General features: G+C 42.7%; 1 protein-coding gene across 5 annotated transcripts in view; it reads left to right on the top strand.

The window, feature by feature from the left end:
• The window catches only part of LOC119022517 (helicase ARIP4-like), a 71141-nt gene that overhangs the window by 20344 nt on the left and 26372 nt on the right, over positions 1-24425 (top strand). Inside the window, exon 1 of one of the 5 annotated variants that reach the window (XM_037103469.1) lies at positions 12468-12678. The exons of 3 other annotated variants lie outside the window; for them this stretch is intronic. In XM_037103469.1, coding sequence (XP_036959364.1) covers positions 12675-12678 — 4 coding nt within the window. In that variant the 5' untranslated portion in view covers positions 12468-12674. Of the gene's footprint in view, positions 1-12467; positions 12679-15034; positions 15378-24425 lie in introns of those variants that run through there. One more of the 5 variants, XM_037103468.1, reaches the window with a different exon arrangement.

The raw sequence follows: 24425 nt of genomic DNA, 5'->3' as shown, positions 1-24425 counted from the left end.
ACCTTTTGTTCAGTGTTGGTTCTGGCAGCCCCTGTGGACAGAAGCAGTATGAGCACCACAGATCTGGATCTGGCTAGCATGTGTTTTGGTTTTGGAAGACGCAGCATATTTTTTAACTTTGGTGAACTTGTGACTTTTGCTGGCCGTCAGCACTAAATATCAAGCTTCCACATTATCATTTCAACGGATGATGTCGTTTTCGTGGAGACACGCGGCGTGCACGGAGGAGAGGAGCTGTGTGTGTGAGACACATGAGTGACAGAGAGACGGAGGGAGAGCAGGAAAGAGAAATGCTGCGTTTCTAAGTAGCGCTAAAAAAACTAAAGGAAATTAGTGGGAGAGTGAGTGGGAAACGCTGATCTGCTCACATATAGCCAGTAAAAAAGTGATTAATACATTTATATTGCTATAAACTCTTACAGTACATAGAGCCCCTTTTATATTAACTGTTTTATAACCAGTTAAAACTCTTGAGGTCATTTTAAGTGGACACTGGTGTGACCCAGATTAACCTTAAACTCAGGAATTCATCCAGAGAAAAAAAACATTTTCATTCTGTCTGACAGTTCAAGATGCACAAGCCAAGTGTGTTAACACTTTTCACAGAATTTGATTAAATTCTGTCAAGTTGTTTCCAAAACATTGTACATATCTACAACAATTCAGACTCAAAACATCCTCCTTAGAGCAGGTCTGTAAATAATACTTTGAACAAGCTGCAGTGAAACACAAAACGTAATGTACAGCTACACCTTTTCATTTAACATATAACATTGCTGTTTTAAACTGAGGTTATAGAACAAAGCGAAGCAGCGGCTGAACCGTCCACGTGTGTGACCAGACCAACTCTGCACATCAGCCTGTGGCCTTCTGTCCTCCCAGAGGAAACAAACTCCTCCAAACTCTCTCGTCTCCTCCTCTCATTTCTGCTATTGCCAGTATGTGTTACATAACCCAATGAATCATCTATTAGATTTATTAGATGCCGAGTCGAGTGTGTGTGTGTGTGTGTGTGTGTGTGTGTGTGTGTGTGTGTGTGTGTGTGTGTGTGTGTGTGTGTGGCTGTGTGTGGCTGTGTGTGTGTGTGGCGGTGTGTCTCTCGCACTGTGTTTTTGTGTGTAGGAGGTAAGATGTAAACTTTGGTTGGATAACTTAAATGGCGTCAGTCTTTGGATGACTTTGACCTCATTACGGGGAGAGAACAGCCTGCGGTTTTTAGTATTTACAGTTGTTTGGATTTGAAATGATGAGAGGTGGAGGGAGGAGGGGCAGCGGCATCACAAAGCACCTTGTTAACTTCGTCGTCTCATTTCATAAACTTCATGCATCACGGTAATGATCCTCCCACACTTGGACAGCTTTGAAGTTGATTTGCTGTTTAATAGACATCTCCAGTTTTATATTTAAGTGTCGACTAAATGAAAAAAGACAAACGGTGCGAGATTAACTGCAGGAATAACAGCTGTCCTTGGAATTAAATGTGCTTCCCCCCTTTTCTTTTGTATTTAGTGCTCTCACTACATGTATGCTCTTGTACCTCTGTCTGTGTGGAAACCAACATGAGTCTGAGGCCTTGAAGGCTGTTCGAGGGTTTGTCAGGGGTAAAATGGGCAAAATAAGAGGCTAGAAGATAATTAAAGTATAGAAATTGCATGATTCTCTCCGTCCCAGCATATTTTTGGGTTTATCACTCTGCTACATTGAGAGGTTACACAAGCACATTATAAAAGCTCAACACCTGCCCTGCGCGCACACACACACACACACACACACACACACACACACACACTGTTTCTCCTTGACATACAGCATAAAACAAACTTCTAATACCTGCTGAACTCCTAACATGCTCTGCTCACTAGCATCTGTTAACAGATGGTTCATTTTGGCTTAAACCACCAGTATTTTGTCAAATTCACTTATTTTTAATAACTAGTGAATAAATAGTGGCCAAATGTTGCTGTAGCCTACTAAACTTTTGTTCGGCAAAATATGTGAATTACAGTCCTAGAAATCCTACAATACTGGCTCATTGTCAGGCTTCAGCAGAGCTTAATGACGAGCTGATCATTTTGGTCAGGTGTGTTGAGGCAAGGAAACATCTAAAACATGTAGGGCCAGGGCCCCGATGACCAGGATTAAAGAACACTGATCTAGAGCCTGGTTAGCCTAGCTTAGCATAAAGACCGGCAGCAAAGAGAAACGTTCAAGATATGCCAACTAACACCTCTAAAGCTCACTACCTAAGGCAGTTTATCTTGTTTGTTCAGTTGTTAAATTAAGAACAGGGGGTTGACTTATTTCAAGTGGACTAGTTCGCCTTCTGTTTGTCTTTTCTTGTGTCACATTTGACATCACAAACGTAATGGAAACACAGTTGATGGAAAAAAATCAGCAGGCCACGTACTTCATCCAGAAGACATTACGCTTGTTATAAAAAGTCTTAATACATTTCATTAGACACATCTGGCTTCTTTAACAACCTAACAGCGGTCAATTTTTTAACATCTTTAACTTCAGTCCCTCTTTCAAACTCAGCACTGACTGAACAATGTTCGAGTGCTGCTTGAACAGAGACGGATGGAAAAGTATCAACAAGCCAGCAGGCTTAATTCAAACTTGTGTGACAGCTGTGAGCTTGAAAAGGCGCGAAAATTAGCATGTGTACAGGGGTGTTGTGTTTTCATCACGGCCAATCAGAGCTGGTTTATCGAAGCTGATTAACACCTGTGACTGCACAATCATTTGAAGCAGTAGTGAATGACACTTGTACCCACTGACGTTGATGACAAAAGCCAGATGTAAGTGGGTGTCGGTGCGTTTTTGTCTTGTTGAAATGGTTATTGGTGAGCTTTCGAAGTGTTGGTGTGCATCATTTTGAACTTTGAATGCAGCCAGCTTAACAAAAAAAACTCAATTAGTGGTAAAGGACAACACTCAAAGAGAAGCAAGCCCTCAAACATAACTAAGAAAGATGTGGATTCCTCATTGCTGTGAGTCAGTGTTGACTAACCCTTCAGTGTGTCAGATAGCACAGCAGAGACCTGTGAGGAGCACATGCACGGACGCACACACACACACGCACACACACACACGCCCTTGCTCTCTATTTCTCAGTGCACATGCTGTCCTAATTGCAGCACACTTTCAATGCCATAGAGCTTTAATTCTGTTCTGTGTGTGTTTGTGTGTGTGTATGAGATGATGACAATGAACCATTAATCATCCAACAAAAAGAGCTTCAGGTCTCTGTGCTCTCCTGCTTACTGTTCGGGCTTATAAAATGTTTTTTTAACACAGTTGTGTAACACTTTGTATAACTGACCCAGCAGCAGCGCAAGTGGTTTTGGGGCTGTGAGGTTGCCAGTGAGATTCCCTGAGGAGGTGAAAACAAAAACAGGGGCCTCCTAGCTTGTTGCCCTGAGTGTGAATAAAATTGTTTTCAAACAATATTTCCTTAAAATTAAGACTAGATGATCATAACGATACGCTTTTCATAAAGCATCTTAGCTACGAAGGTGGAAATCTGTGGAAAAGATACTACACAAGTAGGCCCGTGTTTTCAAACATTTTTTGAGCTCCTGATGGCTTACAGTTATTTCAACATTTTACATAAAATGATATTAATTATTATTACCATGACTGCATTTTACTAGATAAGACACCATTTTGGGCCGAGTTAGGAGCTCTCTGAGATGTATTTCCCTTTATTTCTTTCACTGAGTAAAAACCTTTTTGTCCATTGGGCCCAGTGATGTAAGTCTTTATTTGCATATAGAGCGGGGAAGCGGGGGACAATCACAATGGTCACTTGAGATGCATGTGAAAACAAGCCATGCTGGTTTTCAGTACATTATTGGCCTTCTTCCACAACTGCCTTCTTAAAAAACATTGTCCTGCATTGTCCTGATTTTACATTTGTAAGCAGGTTGGTTTGGGTTCTGCTGCCCCCTGGGTCCTGAGGTTGAGTGCTTTTAATGCCACTGGGTCGGGTTTTAAGTGAAATCTTGTCTGCTGCACAGATCTAAGAGGCCACTCTCATTGTTGGTCACAAAGTTACAATCCTAGAAATCCTATTCATTTTTTTGGTCCCAAAGATCTAAAGCTCCACCCAGCAGGTGGTGGAAGGAGTGAAAGGTGTGATGGAGAAAAAAACATGTGCATCTTTATCTTCCTCGCTTGGCAAATCTGTTTTTGATCTTGTGACATCATCACCCCCTGCTGTCTCCTGCGTCTGTCCCACGGTTGCCATGACAGCTGTCAGTGTTGTGACAGGTTCCTCCTTGCGGTTCACATCCCCTTTTCTTTCCCTTTCTCCCACAGTTTCCCTTTCATGCTCTTCTCATTTTTCTCTGATCTGTATTCATTTACATTCATCCCTCTCTACTCATTTCATCCTTTCTGTCCCAGTTTTTCATATAACTTAATCTTTGTTGTCATTTTATTTTTATGTGCATATTCTTGCTATACTATGTAACTTAAAAAAGTGCCTTGTACCTCGGACCTTTTCAGATATTTTTTTTTTGTTGATCACAGGTCAGGTTAGTTTCTAAAGTTGGATATCTAGTTCACTTCTCTGTGGCGGAGAGAGATTTGGGGTTGTCATGGTGATCACTGGCATCACATTTTGCACCCCTACATGCACAGCTCACACATCCATGTGGTAAATGACACGTTCTGGTATTTTTAGAAAACCTGCGTCTGGGAGAAGTCATCACTGGAGTATTTCCTATGCATGTTGTTCACATGCCAATGCTGGGAATCATGTACATGTGTTTTCCTTTTGCTGTCATTTCCCCCTCATTAAGAGGGAAAAAGACTGCACAAGTAAAGATGACACAACGGAAATGTACTCGGCTGACAGGTCATTTGGAGGCTGATTTTTTTTTTTTCCATGATAATCTCAAAAGAGATGGACAGGCAGGATGAGACAAGGAGACTCGCTGATAAACAGACGGACAGGTGTCGAGATATTTCTGTCCTCTCCAGGTGGAAGTATCTTCTCTGTTATGTGGGAGCAATCCATATGTTAAGACAAGAGACTGAAGCATACATAATGTGTTGAACGCTAATGTGTAGAAATTTGATCCGCTGGGTTAGCAAAGATGCAAAATGTTCAAGGTATACTGTAAACATCTCAAGCGTAAGATTTTCCAGAGGCTACAAAGTTAAAATACATTTAAGAAAGTGATTTGGGAAGATATGGCTCAACAATGACCATCTTGAACTGCTTGATAAGGAACTGAACAATAAGAATCCTACAATCTGACAGATGTGATGAAAACCACTGCAAGAGTATGTCACATACCAACTAATGAGGTCTATATACGTATATTGTGATATACAGCATGTTGATCATGATGTAGAATGAGGTGGATTTATTGTTGTTCTTGTCACTGAAACAACCTGTGTATTGTAGTAAACTGTCTTTCAACCAAAAGCATAATGTCTTTGATGCAGGGGCCATGAAATCACTATTCGAAAAAGTGATTTTCAAATGGTGATTTTCATTACTTGGAATATTTCAGTAGAAAGAATAAATAAATAAATTCAGAAAAACAATGAGCCTTAAGGCAGGAACACACTGTCCTAACCATTGGCCATCTGAAGCGTTTGGAGAGACTCGGACAAGGTTGGGAACTAATCTGTTCGGTGTGTTCAGCTGCGTTGGAAGCTTTCGGAGCCATGTGGACATTGTCTGCTCCGAAGTCTGAGGAGTTGGGCTGTTGGCCGTTTGAGCCATTGGATTCTCTGATTCTCTGTTCAGTGCGACCAGAGTGGTCGGATAAAGGCAGTTAGCTGATGGTTTCAGTCTGGGCAGTGTGTGGGGGGCTTTAAACTGCTGGAAAGCACCTTCCACAGAAAACACAACCAGTGCACATACATACCCTAGAAAAACCAAGGGGTGTGTGTGTCGTGTGTGTGTCATGTGGAAGTGAGGCCATTCATCAAAAAGTGACATTGAGAAATGGACTTGGGAGATGGGACCAGTCTCCTAAAATAAAATCATCCTCCTCAGCAACACAGTGCTGCTGGGATGTCTGTTCTGGGTCAGGTGCGTGTGTGTGTGTGTGTGTTCATGCATGTGGGTGTGTGAACAGATTGAGGGGTGTGTGCTGCATGTTATTGGCTCTTTACAGCTCAGATGAGGCTGTCGTGAGGTTTAGTCACATCTTTCATAAGATACTCACACGCACACATATACATATGTGTACACACACACACACACACACACACACCCACACGCACACCGGTCCCTGAGAGCAGCAGAGTAATAGTCTGTTAATTAGCCTGTTGCTCCCCTGCCTGTGTGTAGGTGTCGGTAAGCAGAGTACACGCTCACACTCTCAAGTTCAAATTAAAGAAAAACAAGTAAACATGTTTCCTCCCACGAATGTTACAGACACCTGGTGGTTTAATCAGCGTCAAGATAACCCCGCCAACCTGCGTCAGAACAGGGCCGGTGAAGCACTATATAGTTCCTTTGTAAGGCTCATGATTAACACTGTATTCTTAACAATGGCTTCAAATCTTATACAATCTTATATGTTATGAAATAAAGAGGGATGGAACAAAGTGGAAGAGCATCATGGTCTTCAGCTTTGACCTCGAATCAAACATGTAATGTGGAAAGGTGTCGCTCGTAGGCAGCAGAATGACAATCAATCTTTGAGCCTAAGTTATCTAATTGTTTTGGTTTTATGGCTCATTTATTATTTCATTTATGCTTAGTGATCTTTTCGAGTTTGATTCCAGCAGCTATGTTTAGCAGTCCAGCTCTATTAAACCCACTGTTTGCACCGTGCTCAGCCCCAAGCTGAAGACTGACAAAGCTAGCAACTAGCTGGGGAACATAGTGGAGCATCTGACAGCTAAAGACTAACAGATGTTTCCTTTTGAGTTGAAGACTAAACCAGAGTAGGCAAGACTCAAAAAACTCTATTATATTTCCCAGAGGAGTTCACCGTTTCATTGCACTGGTGTCATGATAAAGTTTGTTAAACTGTAAAATATAACTGACAGATGTCAGCATTACGTGTATTTGTAGCTAATAGGCGTATTTGAGGGATCATTGAAAACAAATGTGTGTATATTGACTGAAATATCTATTTGAATTTTTTTACATACTAATATAGGCATAAAAAAAATTATGTATTTATGATAACAAAATACAAATAAATTATAAACGAAATATGGATGATATTTATAATGAAATGAAGCACTCTGTTATTGATGGTCATTGATGGCTAACTCGGTGTGATTAGAGGTGGCATCAGCAGCAACTCTCTGTGTGGAAACACATACTGAACACTGTGTGAGCCACAGCAGTCCAGCGAAGCAGTCGTCGTGCACAGGTAGAGGCATGCTGTGTGTCCGGGGCATTACAATCAGCTCGGGGACCTCTCTATCTGCAATCTGATCAGTCATTCTATCAGTCTTTGGATTACGTAAATAAACGGCAGTCAAATGTTTTTACATAAAATGTAAAATTAGATAATGAGTATCAGCATGATCAAACTCTCTGTGGTCTTTCTCATCTGATACCGTTCAGTTTAGCAGAAGAGTCAGAAACGCCGCTTTCATAACCGTGTGTGTGTGTGTGAGACCTGATGAAGGGCTGAACAGAGTGAAGTGTAGGAGGTGATACAGTAACACCACCTGCTCTACATACTGAGCAGACTTCAGATCAGGTAACACTCTGGCTGGATGCCTAGCTGATCATGAGATTGACTAATTCATCACTAAAACCACCTGCCATCTTTGTTCTTGTGTTAGCTGTTAGCTCATCATTTTCACATTAGTCACTCTGCGGAGGCCTGCTGACATGTTTATCATCAGATGGTGAGCGGACCTATTCAGTAGCGGTCAGGACGGGAGAATATCCGATCTGGGTCTGTCGCGGCTGCAGAGAGTTCTCAGTCTGAACCACACAGATCAGACTCAACATATTACATCTACTGAACAGCTTTAATCCAAATGCTGAGATCTCTATGTGGAGTTTACATTGAGACATTTTGTGCAGGTTTACTTTCGTTCCCGCAGCCTCCTCCAAGCTCATTCATTCAACTCAGGCTGCTCCAGAAGAAGACACAGAGTCTAGTCTCTACTGTTGGACTGTAAACACATGATGTTAGTTATTTTTTCAAAAATGAAGCTTTCTAGTCATGTTGCTGTGTCCAATTGGGAATAATCTTTAAGAATATTGAATCATCCTTTAATGCAGATTTTAAATGTAATGTGGGGCATCAAAAGTGGGCCTCAAGAGTCTCACTGTCTTGATTTTACAGAATTAACAGCAAGAGCTAAAGATAAACACATTGTCTTTGTCACCCAGGAGGACTTACTGTCAGAGCCTGAGAAAATAAAATACTAAGAGATTAAACCAGGGCAGATAGGATCATTGTTTATATCTGGGTGTCATGACTATTCAGATAAAAACCTTTTGATTCAACATTAATTTCTTTACAATGTCACATGTCTCAATAGGTCTGTTTTTTTAGTAAATTCAAAAGTCTAAACAATACAAGTCACCTATTTTCACTGATGAAGATTAAAAAAGCACGAACAGTTACTCTGATGAGCACCGACTGGCTCTTTGTGTTCCTAATGAGGCATGATATCCACTCATGCTCACGTTCAAGGTTCATTCTTGATGTTGGAAACGGCAATGGAGGAAACAATCTCAGCACCGGGTCCACTGAGTCGGTGTTCCTGAGCTTTTGATCATTTCACATGATTTATATCAGTAGGCAGACAGAACTTCAGATTATTTTTTTAAGGCAGCATGGTCCACAAATCTACACTCTAACTCTGTAGTACCTGTGTAGTCTTGGTTTTAGGAGCAGAGTGTCCTCTCACTGCTTCGTAACTGGTTTTGTTCATGTCTGAGGTCAAGTCAGGGATTCAGTCATGGGTAAACTTGATGATGATGGTGGTGTCCCACTCCATTTCTGGGAGTGCAGTCATGGGTGTAAGGTGTGAACAGGAGGGTGCTGAGCACACAGCCCTGGGGGGCCTCTGGTGTTGAGCAGCAGAGGTGTGAGGCTACATTCAGGTCAAATCAGACAGTAACCCTTTTTACACAGCTTCACCACATTATATCCGGAGCGGTGGTTTGCCAATTCTATGCTGATGGTGATTCACCAAGAGCGAAGCATCTCCGCCGTACCGCTGTGTAATTCACACAGGAAGCTGGCACTGCTGCTCCTATAGAGGTGTGACGTCATCTTGATGACGTTGGTGTTTCCCAGGTGTCCCCTCCCCGTCAATCTAAACCCGCGGACAGTTTACAATCATATGGATGCTGTTATAATGTGTTGTGTTTAAGATCCTGACCCACCAAACATTCTGGAAAGTGACAGTTATGTTTTTTGCGCTAAATTTCATTACATACATGCATTTCATAATCACCATCAGTAAACTGGAAGCTGTCACTCGCGGGGACGGAGGCCATTTTCTGTGGGAAAGTTCCCTGAAGTCTCGGTACAGAGGGCTGACCTTCGCGGTGATTTATTTTCATTACAAACACTCAGTGAGTTAAGGTTTTTTGCCAGTGACAGACACTGTTTTTCGTGCAGAAATATGACAAAGAGTCGGTAGGACGGGCTCTGCTCCATGTACAGGTGTGGTATTTGTTTTCCTCGTGTAAGTTGCTAGCGACAGTTACTACATTACTTTTGTTTGGTCCTGTAACGTTGCTATGTAGGACATTTCTCTATATTTAGTTGAGTGAGGGACCTGTGCAGTTATCAGACTAGTCAGACCGACACGCCCCCGCTCTGCGCCTCCGGCTTATCCGTTCACAATGGGGCGGTTCACCAATAATGTGGCCCTGATGCTACCTCCAGAGGCGGATCAGCGCAGGAGCAAAATTTCCCCCCTGAAATTTTCCGCATCTGAAACTTTCAAACAGAGGAGGGTGTGGAGAATTGCATGCAAACAGCGATATGAATGGGGCTAGTGTGGCTAAAATGCAGGTGAAAAACGCTGTGAAAAAGTTAAAACTCAGACTCAACTTTTGTAGATGTTTCCATTGATGATCACTCACTTTGGTTTTGTGCCCCAGTGTAAAGCACACCATAATGATCTGCCACACATCGTTTTTTTTTCCATATTAATTTCAATCCATTGTTGAGGACAAATACTCACTGGTAGGACCGGCATACTTGTAGCATAAAAACAAAGCAGCTTTAACTTTGTCAAACTAATCAGTGGGGGTTCACATCACACACTGAGACCATGGAGTGACACTTCCACATTCCTACAGCTTAATGACTTCATGGGTGATATTGTGTCTGAAGAATTCTGCTGTTGGTGGTTCTTACCATCAAGGCGAGAAGGGGCTCAATACAGTATCAATACACCAAAACTGTCTGGGTACCAGCTCTTTAGTTTTAATATTGTTCTTACTGTTGGGCTGTTCATTCGGTGCTAACAAGGAGTAACAGCTTGAAGAGCGAACATGAGCTTTTGATGGACTTCAGTCATATGTTTACATTTTGTTGATCAACATTAGAGCAAAACAAGCTCCTCTATCTTTGATTCTTCTGCTGCGACACATCAGTCCAGTTAATAACACTGATGCATAGTCATAATTTTACAGATCACTAACAGATTGTTTTTGTCACATAGATTTGTTCTTCTTCCAGCCTTTAAACAAAGCACTGTGACTCCCTCTCTCTCTCCCTCTCTCTCTCCCTGTCTCTCGCTCTCTCTATTGGTCAATCGAGGTTATGTAAACAGTGAAATGTGAGCTTTCTTTCCCCCACAGGAGGAGGCGTGGCAGGATACCAGAACTGTGGTACTGTGGCAAAGGTGAATGTGTGCGTATGTGTGTGAGCGCCATCATACGTTGCCAGGCAGTCCTCTGCTTCACATCACTGCTGTCACCGCCTTCTCCTCCCGCCTCCTCCCCCACCTCACTCTGCTGCCCCTCCCCCAGGCGTAGCAATGTGGGTTAGTGTGTATAGCCATGTGAGACAGGGCTCTCACCTTCGACCCTGCGTGTGTGTGTGCATGTGTTTGAGTGGTCTGTGAAGGATTAGCCCACACCACCGACATGGCTTTAAAGGGGTCTTTGGGTTCACAGGCTTGTTTTGAAGCAGCCCCCTCCCCTTATTGTCACTGATTTTCCTGGTTTCATGTACACTTGTTGACTTCTTCGTTTCACCTGTTTGATGGTGTTCTATCTTTACCTTACTCTTAATTTTTCCCTTTCTTTAGCTTTTTTTTTTGGTCTTTTTTTAAAACCTGTGGCTCCTGTTTTCAATGCTTCCTGCTCACCTTTTTCCCCTCCAGTTTTCATTTGTCTTGGGTATGTACTTCGTGTTTCCCCTTCATTCCGCTCACCATCCCCAGCATTGATGGTTTTCGCCTTTTACGTGTTGCTGAAATTTACTGTCTGTCGCAATTATGGTGTTTATGACGTGTTTATTGCTGTTTACGACGTGCGATACCGTCCCGCGAAGCCAAACTTTATTTTCCACCGTGTGCACTGACCCGAAAGTAGTAGCACATGACTTGATTCATCCCTGCTTCTTTTTTCTTTTCTCTTCTTTTCATCTGCCTCTCACTCTTCATTTAATTTTCTTGTTTTCCCTCCTTCTCCAGTTGTAGTTTTCCTCTCTTTCCCTTCCTTCCTGTCCATTTCTGATTGCCTCATACCCCCACAGGGATAATCACTGAAAGGCCCAAATGATGATGATTGAATGGTCTGTAATAACATGTTAGCGTTGTAGTGTCAGCTGCATACTATCAACAAGGACATATCATATAATTTCTGTTCTGACTTAAGTCATTTTGATTGAAATTGAAATTTGAAGGTGACCAAAATAACAATGAAATTTTACAATGTATATGGCATAGGTTCGATCATGACATAGGTTCAGTCATTGATTTCAAATGTTTTACTTCCTGGATAGTTTGAAATGGCCGAGACTTGATATGAGAAACCTCAAGCACTTGCAAGTTATTTTATTTGGCTGGTCCTTCTTTGTTTGTCCATCTCATGCCATGAAGTCTTGATTTTCATCCTGGCATATTTCAGACACCATCACAGAATCCACTTTCATTTTAAAGGTTTGTCTTTTATTTGGAGTTGTGATCTTTGAAAGATTCCGGTGAAATGATCACAGATCAGCAACACTCCAGATTATCCCTTTACGTCCCTGCACTCAACCTCTTCCCCCACCTCCCTGCCTCCTCCTTCTCTATACATCTTTTCCTGGTCGAACCCCATTACCCCTGTTACCTAAGGCTGCCTCTATGGAGTGGGCGTGGCTTTGTGACATCACACTTGCTCCTATGTCAGTTGGCTGGGGGAGGGGAGAATGAGAGGGAGGAGAAGCAACACGAGCAGGGGGGTTTCCTACACACGGCAGGCCGGGGCAGCTTTCAAGCGACTCATTGTTTTGTAATTGTCCCCATGGCCTTCTGTCCTCACTGGAGCGCCGGTAAAGCTGCGAGACGAGACTAGATGTTCAGAGCCTCGCGCACACACTCTCACACACACATTGACACAGTTTAGACCGGACATTCAGGGAAGTGTGTTACTAGCAGTATGAAGGAGGAGGAATACACACTGGCTGGAATACGTTTAGAGTGAAAGTGCAGGCGAGGTATGGATCTCTCAGCAAAGAAGTAGGAGACAAAAAAAAAACTTTCAACCACATGACATGGGTGAGTAGCTGAACATTTCTTGATAGCTGACTGGTTTGGTGCTTCTTTGTTATCACACATCGGTGTCTTCACTTCCCCGCATTAGTCCTCATGTCTCTCCTGCTGTCTGTCTACTTATCAGTGTATGTATGCAGACAGAAGGGAGCTTTCTATCTTATTGACCTACATGTGCTGCGGTGCCAAGTCTGTGGCCGGGGCCACTCGGGCAGAGCAGAGCTCAGAGCTTTCATAAGGCATGTTGTGAAATAGATGGAAGGGTTGTCCTTGTGCCTAAAAGCAAATCTTTGTCTCAGTTCACAAGGGTTTTAATCAATTAATTTGGATAAAAGTTATGCCAATTTGTCTGTAGAAGAATCTTGAATGAAGCATTCTCTTTTCCCTCAGTTTTTCTAAATCAAAGTAGCTTCAGTCTTGAAGTAATGAGCCATTTAATCCCGCGTGAGGGGTTTCCTGTAAGTTTTCATAACTGTCCCCCCGGGTGTGTGAAAATACTAACACACTGGATGAATTAACTGTGCAAATTAGACATATTTGCTCCAGGACATGCTGTACTCTCTTTTAATGGTCGGAAAGTTTCCAGTGTGCTGTTTTACTTTATGTTGACGATACATAGCACAGCGGCGTTTCACGTGGGAGTTTCTAAAACGAGGAATGTTGAAGAAGTTCTTTCTTCTTATAATTACACATTTTGTGAGGGTAGTCTGGTGCTAAAGTAGTGCTGAAAAGCAGGTTTATAAGAACTTCATCAGTATTGTTTCGTCTGCTACCATTCCCTGTGTACATGTTGGGGTTGATCTTATTTTGTAATGAGTGGAGAAACAACTGTTTTGCTTTTCAGAAGCCAAATTTTAGCGCATCACATCCACAGCAGATATTAATGTAAATGAATTGTTTGCTCAATATCATCAAGGTTATCGCAGTACTCTGTATGGATTGTGTAACTTTTTAGACTCCATTATTAGTTTTTAGGTGCTTCAGGGACCTTGACACAGATTTCAGCAGCCATGTTACTCCCCTGTGCCCTTGATTAGGTTGCACAGACATTCAAACTGTCTGTCTGGGTCACCAGGGCTCCAGCTCTAATGTATACAAGCACTCAGGTCTGTGTTTCCTACGGGAAGAAGTGTGTTTGTAAAATCCTTTTATACTTTATCGCCATAACAACATGACCGATTACAGGTTGTTTTAGCAGAGCTAATTGAAAGTGAACAGAAAAAGAGAGTAATAGTAAAAACACTCACTCTTAAAGGTTTAATGTGTGAGACTTTCAGTTTAAAACATTCATAAAATTGACTAAAATTAACAGATGAGATGCGTGAAAGCTGCAAGTTTGCTTCGCCCCAAAAAGCCGTACGGCTTTTTTAGTCTAGCCACAAATAAATTAAACTCACAAACTGTCAAAAAATTAAATAACTTTATACCTTTTTTAAAACCGAAAAGTTTCTCTTTCACCTTTTTCAAATTGAAAATGAGCTCAGTTGCCTTGTTAACTTATCATCAAACACACTTCCCTCAAACCTGAAAGAGATGAGGCCATATTATACATATTGCAGCTTTAAAGCATGTAATATGTTAAGCTTATTAACCTGAAAGGTTAAAGTATTTCCTTGATTTTCATGAAACAAGACTTTGTTTTGAAAGCTATTTGTGGTTGGCATGGTTTCATAATAACCATACCGGTGTGTCTACATTCATTAATTACCTTTCTGTGAAGTAGTTTTTCATTGTTAGTGGCAGGTATGCTATCCTCGCGCTGGACTCATTTTCCATCGGCTGATCACTTTGAAATGTTGCATATGTTTTGGGCCTCACTGTTACACATAAAGGAAAAAACTCTAGATATGTTTTCATAAGTAATGCTAATGTACCTATCTTGAGCACAGTGTACTGGTGTTTGGTATAGTTGGAATCTAGACAGTAATTCAAAATATATGTTGGAGATATGCTCGGGTAACAAACATTAGACGAAATCCAACCCATGCAACAATGATAAAAGTATAAAACAAATCGATAAAATAAAATGGATCAGTCACACATAAAATACTGTCTGAGGGAGTTGTGTCACTTCTTTGCATTGTTTTAAAGCACTTTTCTGTTGAAGTGACAAACATGTTGATCGGAGCCGGACGTCTTTCCAGAGCCATGTTTTGTTTTTTTTTTCTTTTTCTTTTTCTGACTGACAAACACAAAAACAGGCAGCATGAATGTGTGGGTGGCTGCTTCCGTACATGCTCTGTGTGTTTTGGAGGAGTGTTTTTTTTTTTTTCTTTTTTGAAAAGGCGGGTGGGAGGGAACGAGTGAGGATCAGCCGTATGAGTCCCCCCTCAGCGGGGCCCCGGCTCCAGCATGAAGGGTTATGTAAGTTTTTCAGCTGCCAGCCCTCCTGCCTGCCTCTGCCTCACATTCACAGTGCTATTGACTAGAGAGGCGCACACCGAGCAGACGGCCAGTAGTCAGTGAGTCAGTCAGTCACTGAGGCAGTAGATTAAAGAGCAGCCGTGTGTAAAACAAAAGGCTGAGAGCAGGCGAGGAATACATCTCCAGTTAACTTCCCTTCTGTTGAAAGAGGAGGCAGTTTTGAGAGTTTGACAGGGAGAGGAAGAGATAAGAGAGGAGAGGACCAAGGACAGCAGAGAAGACCAGATCTTCTTGAGAAGCGATAACCATGCTGCTCCTGGACGAATCCGAGTCATTCGCAGGTAGGTGACATCATCACTCTGACCTTTTGAGGAAGGGATGAAATCCCCTGACATCGAGGAAAAGGGGGTAGAAAGTTTGTAGGATGAAGAAGATGGAGAGATGGAAGAGGGAGAACAAAGGTTTGAGAAGAGAGAGAGTTGCTGCACAGAAAAGCTGCAGAGATCCTCAGCAGTTCATCTCTTGATGACGAGATGATGAAACCTGCGTTGTAAACTGAGCCAGAGAGAAAAGGGGGTCAGTAAAAATAGGACTTGATAAGCAGAAAACCTTCCTGGACATGTTGAGAATGAGCAGCATCTGATGGACGCTTGTGAAGTTACTTAACGTTGTTGTGTAACACCGGCTCCGTACCTACTTAAACATGCACGGTGGATCTGTCTTCCCCTCTTTTCGTCTCCTCTCTCTGAACTTCCATCTAGCTCTTCATTTTTCTCAACTTTCGCTCACAATCATCTGTCTGCGTTGGATTCGTCCCATTTTCTCTCTTTTTTCTGAGTCAGACTCTCTCCACCTCTCAGCCGGTCTTTTTCCCCCCTGTGCAGTGCAGGCTGCCTCGCTTTCGTGTTGTGGTCTCAGGCCCGCCCTCCCATTGGCTGTTTCTACGGTTACCTAAACCAATGCCGGTGCCTGATTGGTGGGTCGGTGTGGGATTGAGCCATGCTGGAAGTGTGAGCATGTGGAGGCAGGAAAACATATGGTTCATCGGACCAGTGGGTTAGGGGGGTAAAGGCGCGAGGCGGCAGGCGGGGACAGAGCGCCGCCGCCGTTCATCTGGATGCATAGACAAAGTCTGTAACGAGGTTTTTTTTTTTTGTTGTTGTTTTTTTTTCAGTTTAATCTGCTTTCTTTCTTCATATGGCAAGGCAGGAACTGAGGGAGTTTAAAGAGTTGTTTTCCGACAAAGAAGATGGAGATAGAGATAAGAAGAGTATTTTTAGCAGTTCATGTTGGATTCAGGGATTTGTGCCATGAATTTACACCACTACTGTGTGCTGTCTCTGCACATAGGATTTAAAATGAAAATACTTTTACAGTTTAAATGTTGAGTTCCAGCTTTGATTCGGAGGTGTTTACGTCCACCTCAGGTGAACAAGACAAGAATTATAGGTGTTTATCTACAAAGCCTCACAATTTTAGGGATCTTGAATTAACCCGCCAGATGTTTCTACAGAAAAAAACAAGTGATTATGAAAATAAAATTATATTATGATAGGTGCTTCATTACCATAGTATCTCAGTATGTGCTTGCTTTTGGCCCGTCCATTAGATTTCAGTTTTGTCTCACCAAAGGAAAACATTTTGGGCACCCCTGCTTCAGTCCCTTGAAAATTGACCGTCTGGTGTCTCAGACTCACAAATGCAGACATTCAGAAGGTGACTGACATCATTAGGTCTGTTAAGGTCATGTGATTCACTTTGCCAGTAAAAACCTTTTAAGGCCTGTCCTGTTAAAAACTCCTTCCTCACTATGTCTTTATATAGAGGATTGTTTTCTCATTGCAAATGTCCCACAGTGTTCACCCAACTGACGTGAACAGTCTCAAATTAAAGCTCTTAGTCAACATTACAGTCATTTTCATTTCAAATCCAGAGCGCCGAGACAAAACAAAGAAAAACATGTCATTTTCCTGACTGCCTGCAGTCTCCACTGTACTGTCTGCCTGTGTCTGACATTAGAAAAATATAGATTTTGTCAGCATGAATGTAACTAAAGAAGTTCAAGTTAATTTACAGCTGTAGACATAAAAAAAATAGCTATTGAATATTTCAAGATGTAGTATTTGCGTGAAAAGTTCATCTGTTTATTATTCAGCACCAGGATCTTGCAAAAAAAACCAAAACACCATTTCATTATTTGTTCATCATTAGTCATCGTTCCTTGTGGTTTTGCTCAGGGTGCATCGTGTTCTCCTGCCTCTGCCTCTCACTGTGTTGGCATTTATCGCAACACATATTCACTGGGGTTGTTTATTCAGAACCAACTAACATCTACGCGCCTGTAATTCCTGGGATTGCTCTGGGTGTTCGCTGTGCAAAGACACACTAGGTGCCTTGTCGTGGCTGTGAATGTGGCATGTCGAGTAGTGATAAAGGCTAAAAGAACACGCTGTTCTCCCTCGATGCATTATGAAGGCTGTGTGCGTGAGCGTGTTTTCATGACCGTCTTCCTGCCGGTACAGTCTGTCCATCCGTGATGAAATGTTGATTGTGAAAAGAAGCACAATGTGTTCACTGCATGACGCAGTCTGGAGCATGTTCCAGGACACCCCCGTTGATGTCACGGATGGGAGAACGATTCCAGTAGGGCAATCCCAGAAACACTGTGGTAGGTCTGGGAACTAAGCCCACCTTCCCCTCCTTGTCTCCAGCAACTTGAGACAGCAACTTGTATGCTCACTTTGAGGCTGTCAAGAGGCAGAAATGGCTGAAGCAGAGGTTAGCGGGCCGGTGGGTGCACCGATCACACCTGTCATCCTTTCTGAGTGTGATATTAGGAGGGCTTTAAAGCATTTGAACACCAAGATTACACATGACAAATACTCTTAATGGTTTTGGATGGTTGATTCTAAAAGGGGAGTTAGTCACCAGCAGTAACAACACCTCTATGGCCCAACAAAACAGGATGGAGCCATTTGTCCTGATTCCTATTTTCCTTTGTGCAGCGCTGCACGCTCCGCACGGTTTGCGATTGTCCTCGGCACGCCAGGCAGGAACAACGTGTCCAGTTCAGACCGGCTCCGGGGTCGGGGCCAACACCAGGAGCACGTGTAGTCTGGCTGCTTTCATAACACCACAGCTCATAGAGAGGATGTCGGCTTCGCCGGGCCAGCCACATGGCTCTCGTTCCCACTTCCCCTAATGTCGCCTTTGTTAAACGTCTGGGCTTTTTGATCTCTCTCCTTCCTCCCGTCAGAAGATATAGCCGCTCTCTTTGTTCTCATTTCAATGTAAATTTCCCCCTTTTAAGGTTCTCTTTGTTGGCTGATTTTTTTTTCTTTTTATCTCACTGCTGCACAGTGCCAGTTACTTTGTTCCCTCCTGCATGTTCTCTCTCTGCTTCTCTTTCTTCTCTTTTTTTCCTTGTGTTTTTCAGTGCAGATTTCATCCCTCCCTCCTTCCTTCATGTGAACAAACTGTGCTGTTGTCTCTGTCCTGCCTCATTCGACCCTTTCTCTCTCACTAAATGGCCTCATTGCTGTATAGTGTTACATTACAGCAGCCTTGTGATCAGAGAGTGAATTTCATGACGCCGGTGTCTGTCCCAAACCACCACCAGTCACATTGTAGGCAACTTCATGTAAAGCCTGTGGAGCGTTTATCTGTCTAACATCTGACTTATTTAGAAACTAGAGCAGTATATAAGCATTAGCCTCAAATAAAGTGCTGCTTATCACCAGAAAAGCTGCGAACTGCGGCCTTCTGGAGCTACCTTTAGCTAGTTAGCCGTGCAGCTAGCGGTCCAGTAGTGTTCAGAGTGTTGCGGTTTATATGGATAATATGATGGCATACGGTTAGAACAGTCTGATGTACTGTGATAGACAGTTTACAGAGGTGTGAAGGTTTTGTTGTGCTGGTTTTGTGTAGGTGAGATTTCTCAGAGATTGACCAGAACTGTGGTGATGTGTGGCAGCATCCAGGCCTGTATGTGTGTCCTCTCACTCCTCCTCCTCTTCCACCTCCTCCTCTCCCTCCCTCCCTCCTCTGCTGCAGTGACACACTGGCCTACAAACAGAACAGAGCGTACCACCTCGCCTCACCTCTCTCTCTCTCTCTCTCTCTCTCTCTCGATCTCTCTCTCTAGTCATTGTTTCTTCTCTCTCCGTCTCTCATCATTCTTTGTCGTGTTTGTCTCTCTGCGCCTCTGGCTGCTCTGACACGCAGCCACACACACGCAGCCAGCGGGAGGGTTTCATAACTCACCTGCCTCGCTCTAATAAAGCAGCCTTAATAACTCATTTAGGGCAGTCGGTTATGTAAAAGAGGCGTGTGTGTGTGTGTGTGTGTTGTCATGTTGCAAGCTGCATTAGTCTTCTGATATGTTTTCTTTTGTTTTGTCTTTCTCAAGGCAAGTTATGTAACCCTGATAAATCTTGATTTGTCCTGGGAAGGAAACCACAAGTAATTATTATTTTTTTAGATAGTTATTATTTCTTTTGTTGTTGTTTTAGTTTTGGCTTCTTTTTTAAACTCTAGGTCTGATGTGAGATGTATCCTCTGTTCACCCCTGTAGATACAGTGATGCTTTCAGACCCCAGATATTATATTTCAGTAGAAATTGCTGAACGTAAACTGAAACTTAATTTACAAGAAAACAGCAGAGGTCACCTTTAAGTGTTTCTCCACTGGCAAAATGACATTGTGGTCCCAACTCATCAGTGTTGACGACCAAACATGATGACGGTCAAACAAAGTAAACTTTGTTTTAGTGCCGTAACTTGGCAACCACCAGACCAAGGAGCAGCTTCTTTCCTCTTGCTGTGAGACTCTTTGCGTCATCCTCCGAACTCATTTAGAAGAGCTATTTATATGTAAAGTAATATCCAGTCTTCTGGCTGATGGTCTTGTCTGTAGGTCATACAGAGGGCTCATACAGTTTCATAACTAGTTAAAAGTTTCTTGTAGTACATCGAAAGATAAAATCAACAGAGAGTTTAGAACAACAAACATCCATGAAATCAGTGAAAGCAGTCAGTGATAAAGGCGGCATTTATCAAGAATCTGGTTGCTTAATGCGTCAGTCTGGATTGTGTATGACTTCCAGCAAGTATCTGGCAGGAAAATCTGAGTTTAATTCTTCAATCTGTCTCCTTCTCGATGGATTTATTGATGTTTTGTTTTTATCTGGTTTTGTGTTTGTCCTCTTAATTATGTTCTCATCAGCCCCAACCTGCATCACTTTGACATTTTTACCATTGCCCCGATTTTGGAAAGCAGTCGTAAAAATGAGAGAACAGTATGAACACACACACACGCACACACACACAGGGGCAGACATTCTCACTCGCACATGTGCAGCTGTGAGCCAATATTTTAATGCGTTCCTAAAAGTCTAGATGTTCTTGAAATGCCACCATATTCATCGGGGTCTGCGAGCTCTTGTGAGTGTGTGTGACGTGGAACAGCTTTGTGTGCGTGCGTGTGTGCGTGCGGGACGTGAGGTTCTTGTGAACATGCTGGTTGTGTAACAGCCAGAGGCAGCGGTTATATAAGCGTCCCCCCTTGTCCGACCAGCCTCGGCGTCTGTGTGTGTGTGTGTGTGTGTGTGTGTGTGTGTGTGTGTGTGTGTGTGTGTGTGTGTGTGTGTGTGTGTGTGTGTGTGTGTGTGTGTGTGTGTGTGTGTGTGTGTGTAAGCAAATTAGACTCCTAATAAAGCAGGTCGCCTCACCGAGTGCAGCAGCCTGGTACTGAATAAGAGAGGTTCTGTGTGTTGACCTCAACTCTTCACACGTCACCCACTGACCTCATTAACACCTTCACATTCATCCCCGACCCGTCTCCATTTTCTGTCACGTCGACATTTTGACCCCCTCCTGACGTTTTAACACGAACGCCTCGCTGATTCGGAACCTGCTGGTAGCTGTCAGATAAAATCTGGCTTCCTGTTTCTTGACGTCTGTGTTTTGTGTTTTTCCCATCACATCTCAGCTTTCAAGCAGGTTTTCCTTCTTGTCTTCATGTGTTTTGCCTTGTCAGCCTGTTTGATGGACTTCTCAAGAACAGGACGGAATAGATTTTCATGTAATCAGGTGGGTAGTTTGGCCACAAGCCAAGGCTGGATCAGGTTATTGTATTTATTTATGAAATGAGAGGAAATCCAGACTTGATTAGAGGAAAGGATGTGTCTCTTGGATGAAGTTAGAGAACTGATCTTTTGCTGGGAGTGCCTAGTTGTTCTGATAAGTTATAGCTGAAATAAATCATGTCAAACTCTCACTGGAAATGGGATGAATTGGGATTTTTCTCATCTCATGCTTCAATCCCTCTATGATTACTTGTTTTTCTAAGTTTGGCTCAAATGTTGTAGTATTTCCACTCTGGTAATTTGTTGTTATCGTAATGAGCTGATTAAACTTAAAAGCGTATACATTTCGAGGTCACTTTGGTGAAAAATAAGGACAACATTAATTTTACTCAGTCACTGGTGGACTCAGGATGTTTGAGGGTCAAAAAGTAAAAAGGGCACCAGCTGTATAGAGTGGAGCGCAGGCTCTCAAGAGGACAAAGTAAATATTCAAATATTCATATTTAACAAGCTGAAATCGGAGCATTTTGACTTATTTTCCCACAAACACAAACTCTGCAGTGTGAGTTGATCAAACTTTGTGATGTCAAAGTGCCGCTTGTTGTCTTTGTCAGTCAGACTGATGTAATTACACGTTATAATGATGGCAGCATGCCGAACGTCTGCAGGTCTTTCTGCCTGGTGAGGCTTTCTCCTCCTGTTTTACACCAAAACATCAGCAAGAAGAGTTTATGTAACAGAGGAGGACACAGCAACCCTGCGAGCGCACTCAAACATATAACTGAACAAGAGGAACTGGGAAAAGAGGAAAGATGGGAGATTAGAGGTGAAGGACAATGAGGAAAGATAAAAGGTACAAGACATCCAGAGGAGAGGAGTGAGAGGATGGGTAGGGATGGGCGGCAAATGAATAGAGAGGAGAGGTGTGAAGGAGAAATAAAAGAGTAACAGGGAAAAGTACAGCAAGGTGATGAAGGTGTATGATGAGATGGAAAGGTGAAAATGAGGCACAGAATAGGGAGGACAGGACCATCACAAACAGGAAATCTCCACCATGTATAGAAAGTGCTATGTCCATAGCAACATGACTTCCATTTCAAGCTTTAAGTTTTCCAGAACATGTTAAATAACTTTGACAGAGTAGGTATATTTATAATCCCTGGTGTAGAGGGAACAAGTGTTCTCAGCAGAAACATCCAGATAAGAGCTTATGACAGTGTCTGATAAAAATGATTAGATGAATTAATTCAATGTTCTGCTCCTGTGAACTCTGCATCCCCTCCATTTCCTGTCCACTTCCTGTAACCTCCTGTCTGTGTTGGATAACCAGACAGCTTGTGTTTGTGAAATGCGTGACGTAGAGTATTCTCTGCCACGCTGTAGTAAATGCAGTATCTGAGGCCATCTGTAATCTGCTTACATAGACAGAAGGGCAGGACCCAGACAGACTGTCCACCGCACTCACTTTATTTAATAATTTTTCCAGTGTGTGGGTCAGTGACACACAGGGAGCGGAACAGGGGCAGAGATGACTTAGACTTAAGGAGTTTGTGTTGGAAGCCGCTGAAAACAAACACACACACCTGAAAACAGTGGATCTTTATTTCACCAGTGTGGTATGTCTCATTTTTGTTGTGTTTGGGTAAGTGACAGAGGTGGCTCTGGTATGTAGGTCAAGCACTCAGGACCTCATACTTCCCATGTGACTGCTTGTGCGCGAGTTCAGTTATTTGAATTCCTGATTTAAGGATGCAAATAAATCTCCTGCAGGTATTTGATATGTTTTCAAAAAGCTCTCAAAGGTCTACCTCAGCATTCATATTATTCAACACCAGTCTCTGTCAGGCTGCAGGTCGTCTCCCAAAAACTTAAGCATGAACCTGAATCCCAGTCTGTGTCCGTGGTTTCAAAAATATTCGACAGCCTTTAAAGTGATATTTTACCTAGAAGTTGTGAGCGAGCCTCGACTTGAAGCAGTCGTGAAAAGCTTGTAATTTTCATCTTTGCAGACGGCATCGGCTGTGGCTTGTCGAAATCGGCGTCTGATTTAAGCGCCATTAATCCCAAGTTTGTCATAAAAAAAACTTCTCAATGCTGCACTACAAACATGCTCATGCATTACTCACGTGTTTCCATTGCTCAGATCCTTTCTCACTGATTGACTACTCCTGATTATCCCAAGTCTGACTCATTTTCTGCCACCATCAGATGACAATTCTCTTTTTTTTTTGCATTTTTTTCAACACATCTTAGACTGGGGAGTAGTTTACATTTCCTGTACCAGTGATGTCATTTGCGTTTAAACAGTCATAGCAGAGTGCATTTGTGAACATTTGTTTGTGCATGACTTCTGATTGGACACACAAAACAAACCCCCCTTTTTTTCCCTGTCGATATATTCCGGATGTTGTGATGTAAAGGTCTCAGTGCTGCGACTGCTGTTCCTAGAAACCAGACTGCAGAGTGGAGGTCACAGTCAATGCTGTTACAGTCATTAATAATGTCATTCGACCACAGATCATGATCTCAATTCATGTTTCCAGCTCAAGGGCAGACGTTTACCGATCTGTTCCAGAAAAGTTTCTTTTCCTTTCTTCTTCTTGTCTCTGAAGAGCAGCCACTGACAGCTCACATGAAAACCTTACTCGCTGCAGTCTGAAGCTGTTTCCGTTACTGTCGGGTGACAACTTTGTATCACTAACACTTTTCTCAGAGCCAAGTAAACAGCTTATGCAATTTTGAATTTATCCAGTGAGGGCTGGAAGGGTGTTCACACACACATTTGTCAGACCACTGAGGAGATGATGGGAAAACCCACAGTGTGTGGAATATAGAGGCTTTTATATACTGCACACATTCAGTCTGTGGATACAGTTCTTCATATGGGGTACTGTGTCTGCTTTGTCTTTCTCTATCTCCTCCTGTAGATTTAATCTTGCCTGTGGACTCATTATCTCTTTGTCTCCCTTTTGAACACTGACACACTTAAGGGAATGCCACACACACACACACACACACACACACACACACACACACACACACACACACACACACACACACACACACACACACACACACACAGTGCTGTTACATGGTCAGGGTGTTATGTTCGTCAGCGCAGTGCGATGAGTTATATAAACACTTAACATATACGTATGTGGTTACATAACCTTGTGGTTGCAGGAGACATTTTCCCCACTTCAGCCCCCCGCTGAGACAGACACAAACACACACATACGCACTAGCCGTGATTTAGTTGCCGTTGGCCTCACATTCTTTGGAGCCGCATATCTCCTAAGTACAT

Source organism: Acanthopagrus latus, chromosome 7 (genome assembly GCF_904848185.1).
Source record: "Acanthopagrus latus isolate v.2019 chromosome 7, fAcaLat1.1, whole genome shotgun sequence".
NCBI lineage: Eukaryota > Metazoa > Chordata > Actinopteri > Spariformes > Sparidae > Acanthopagrus > Acanthopagrus latus.
Note: the sequence above shows the minus strand (reverse complement) of the source record. Positions and strands in the feature narration are given on the sequence as shown.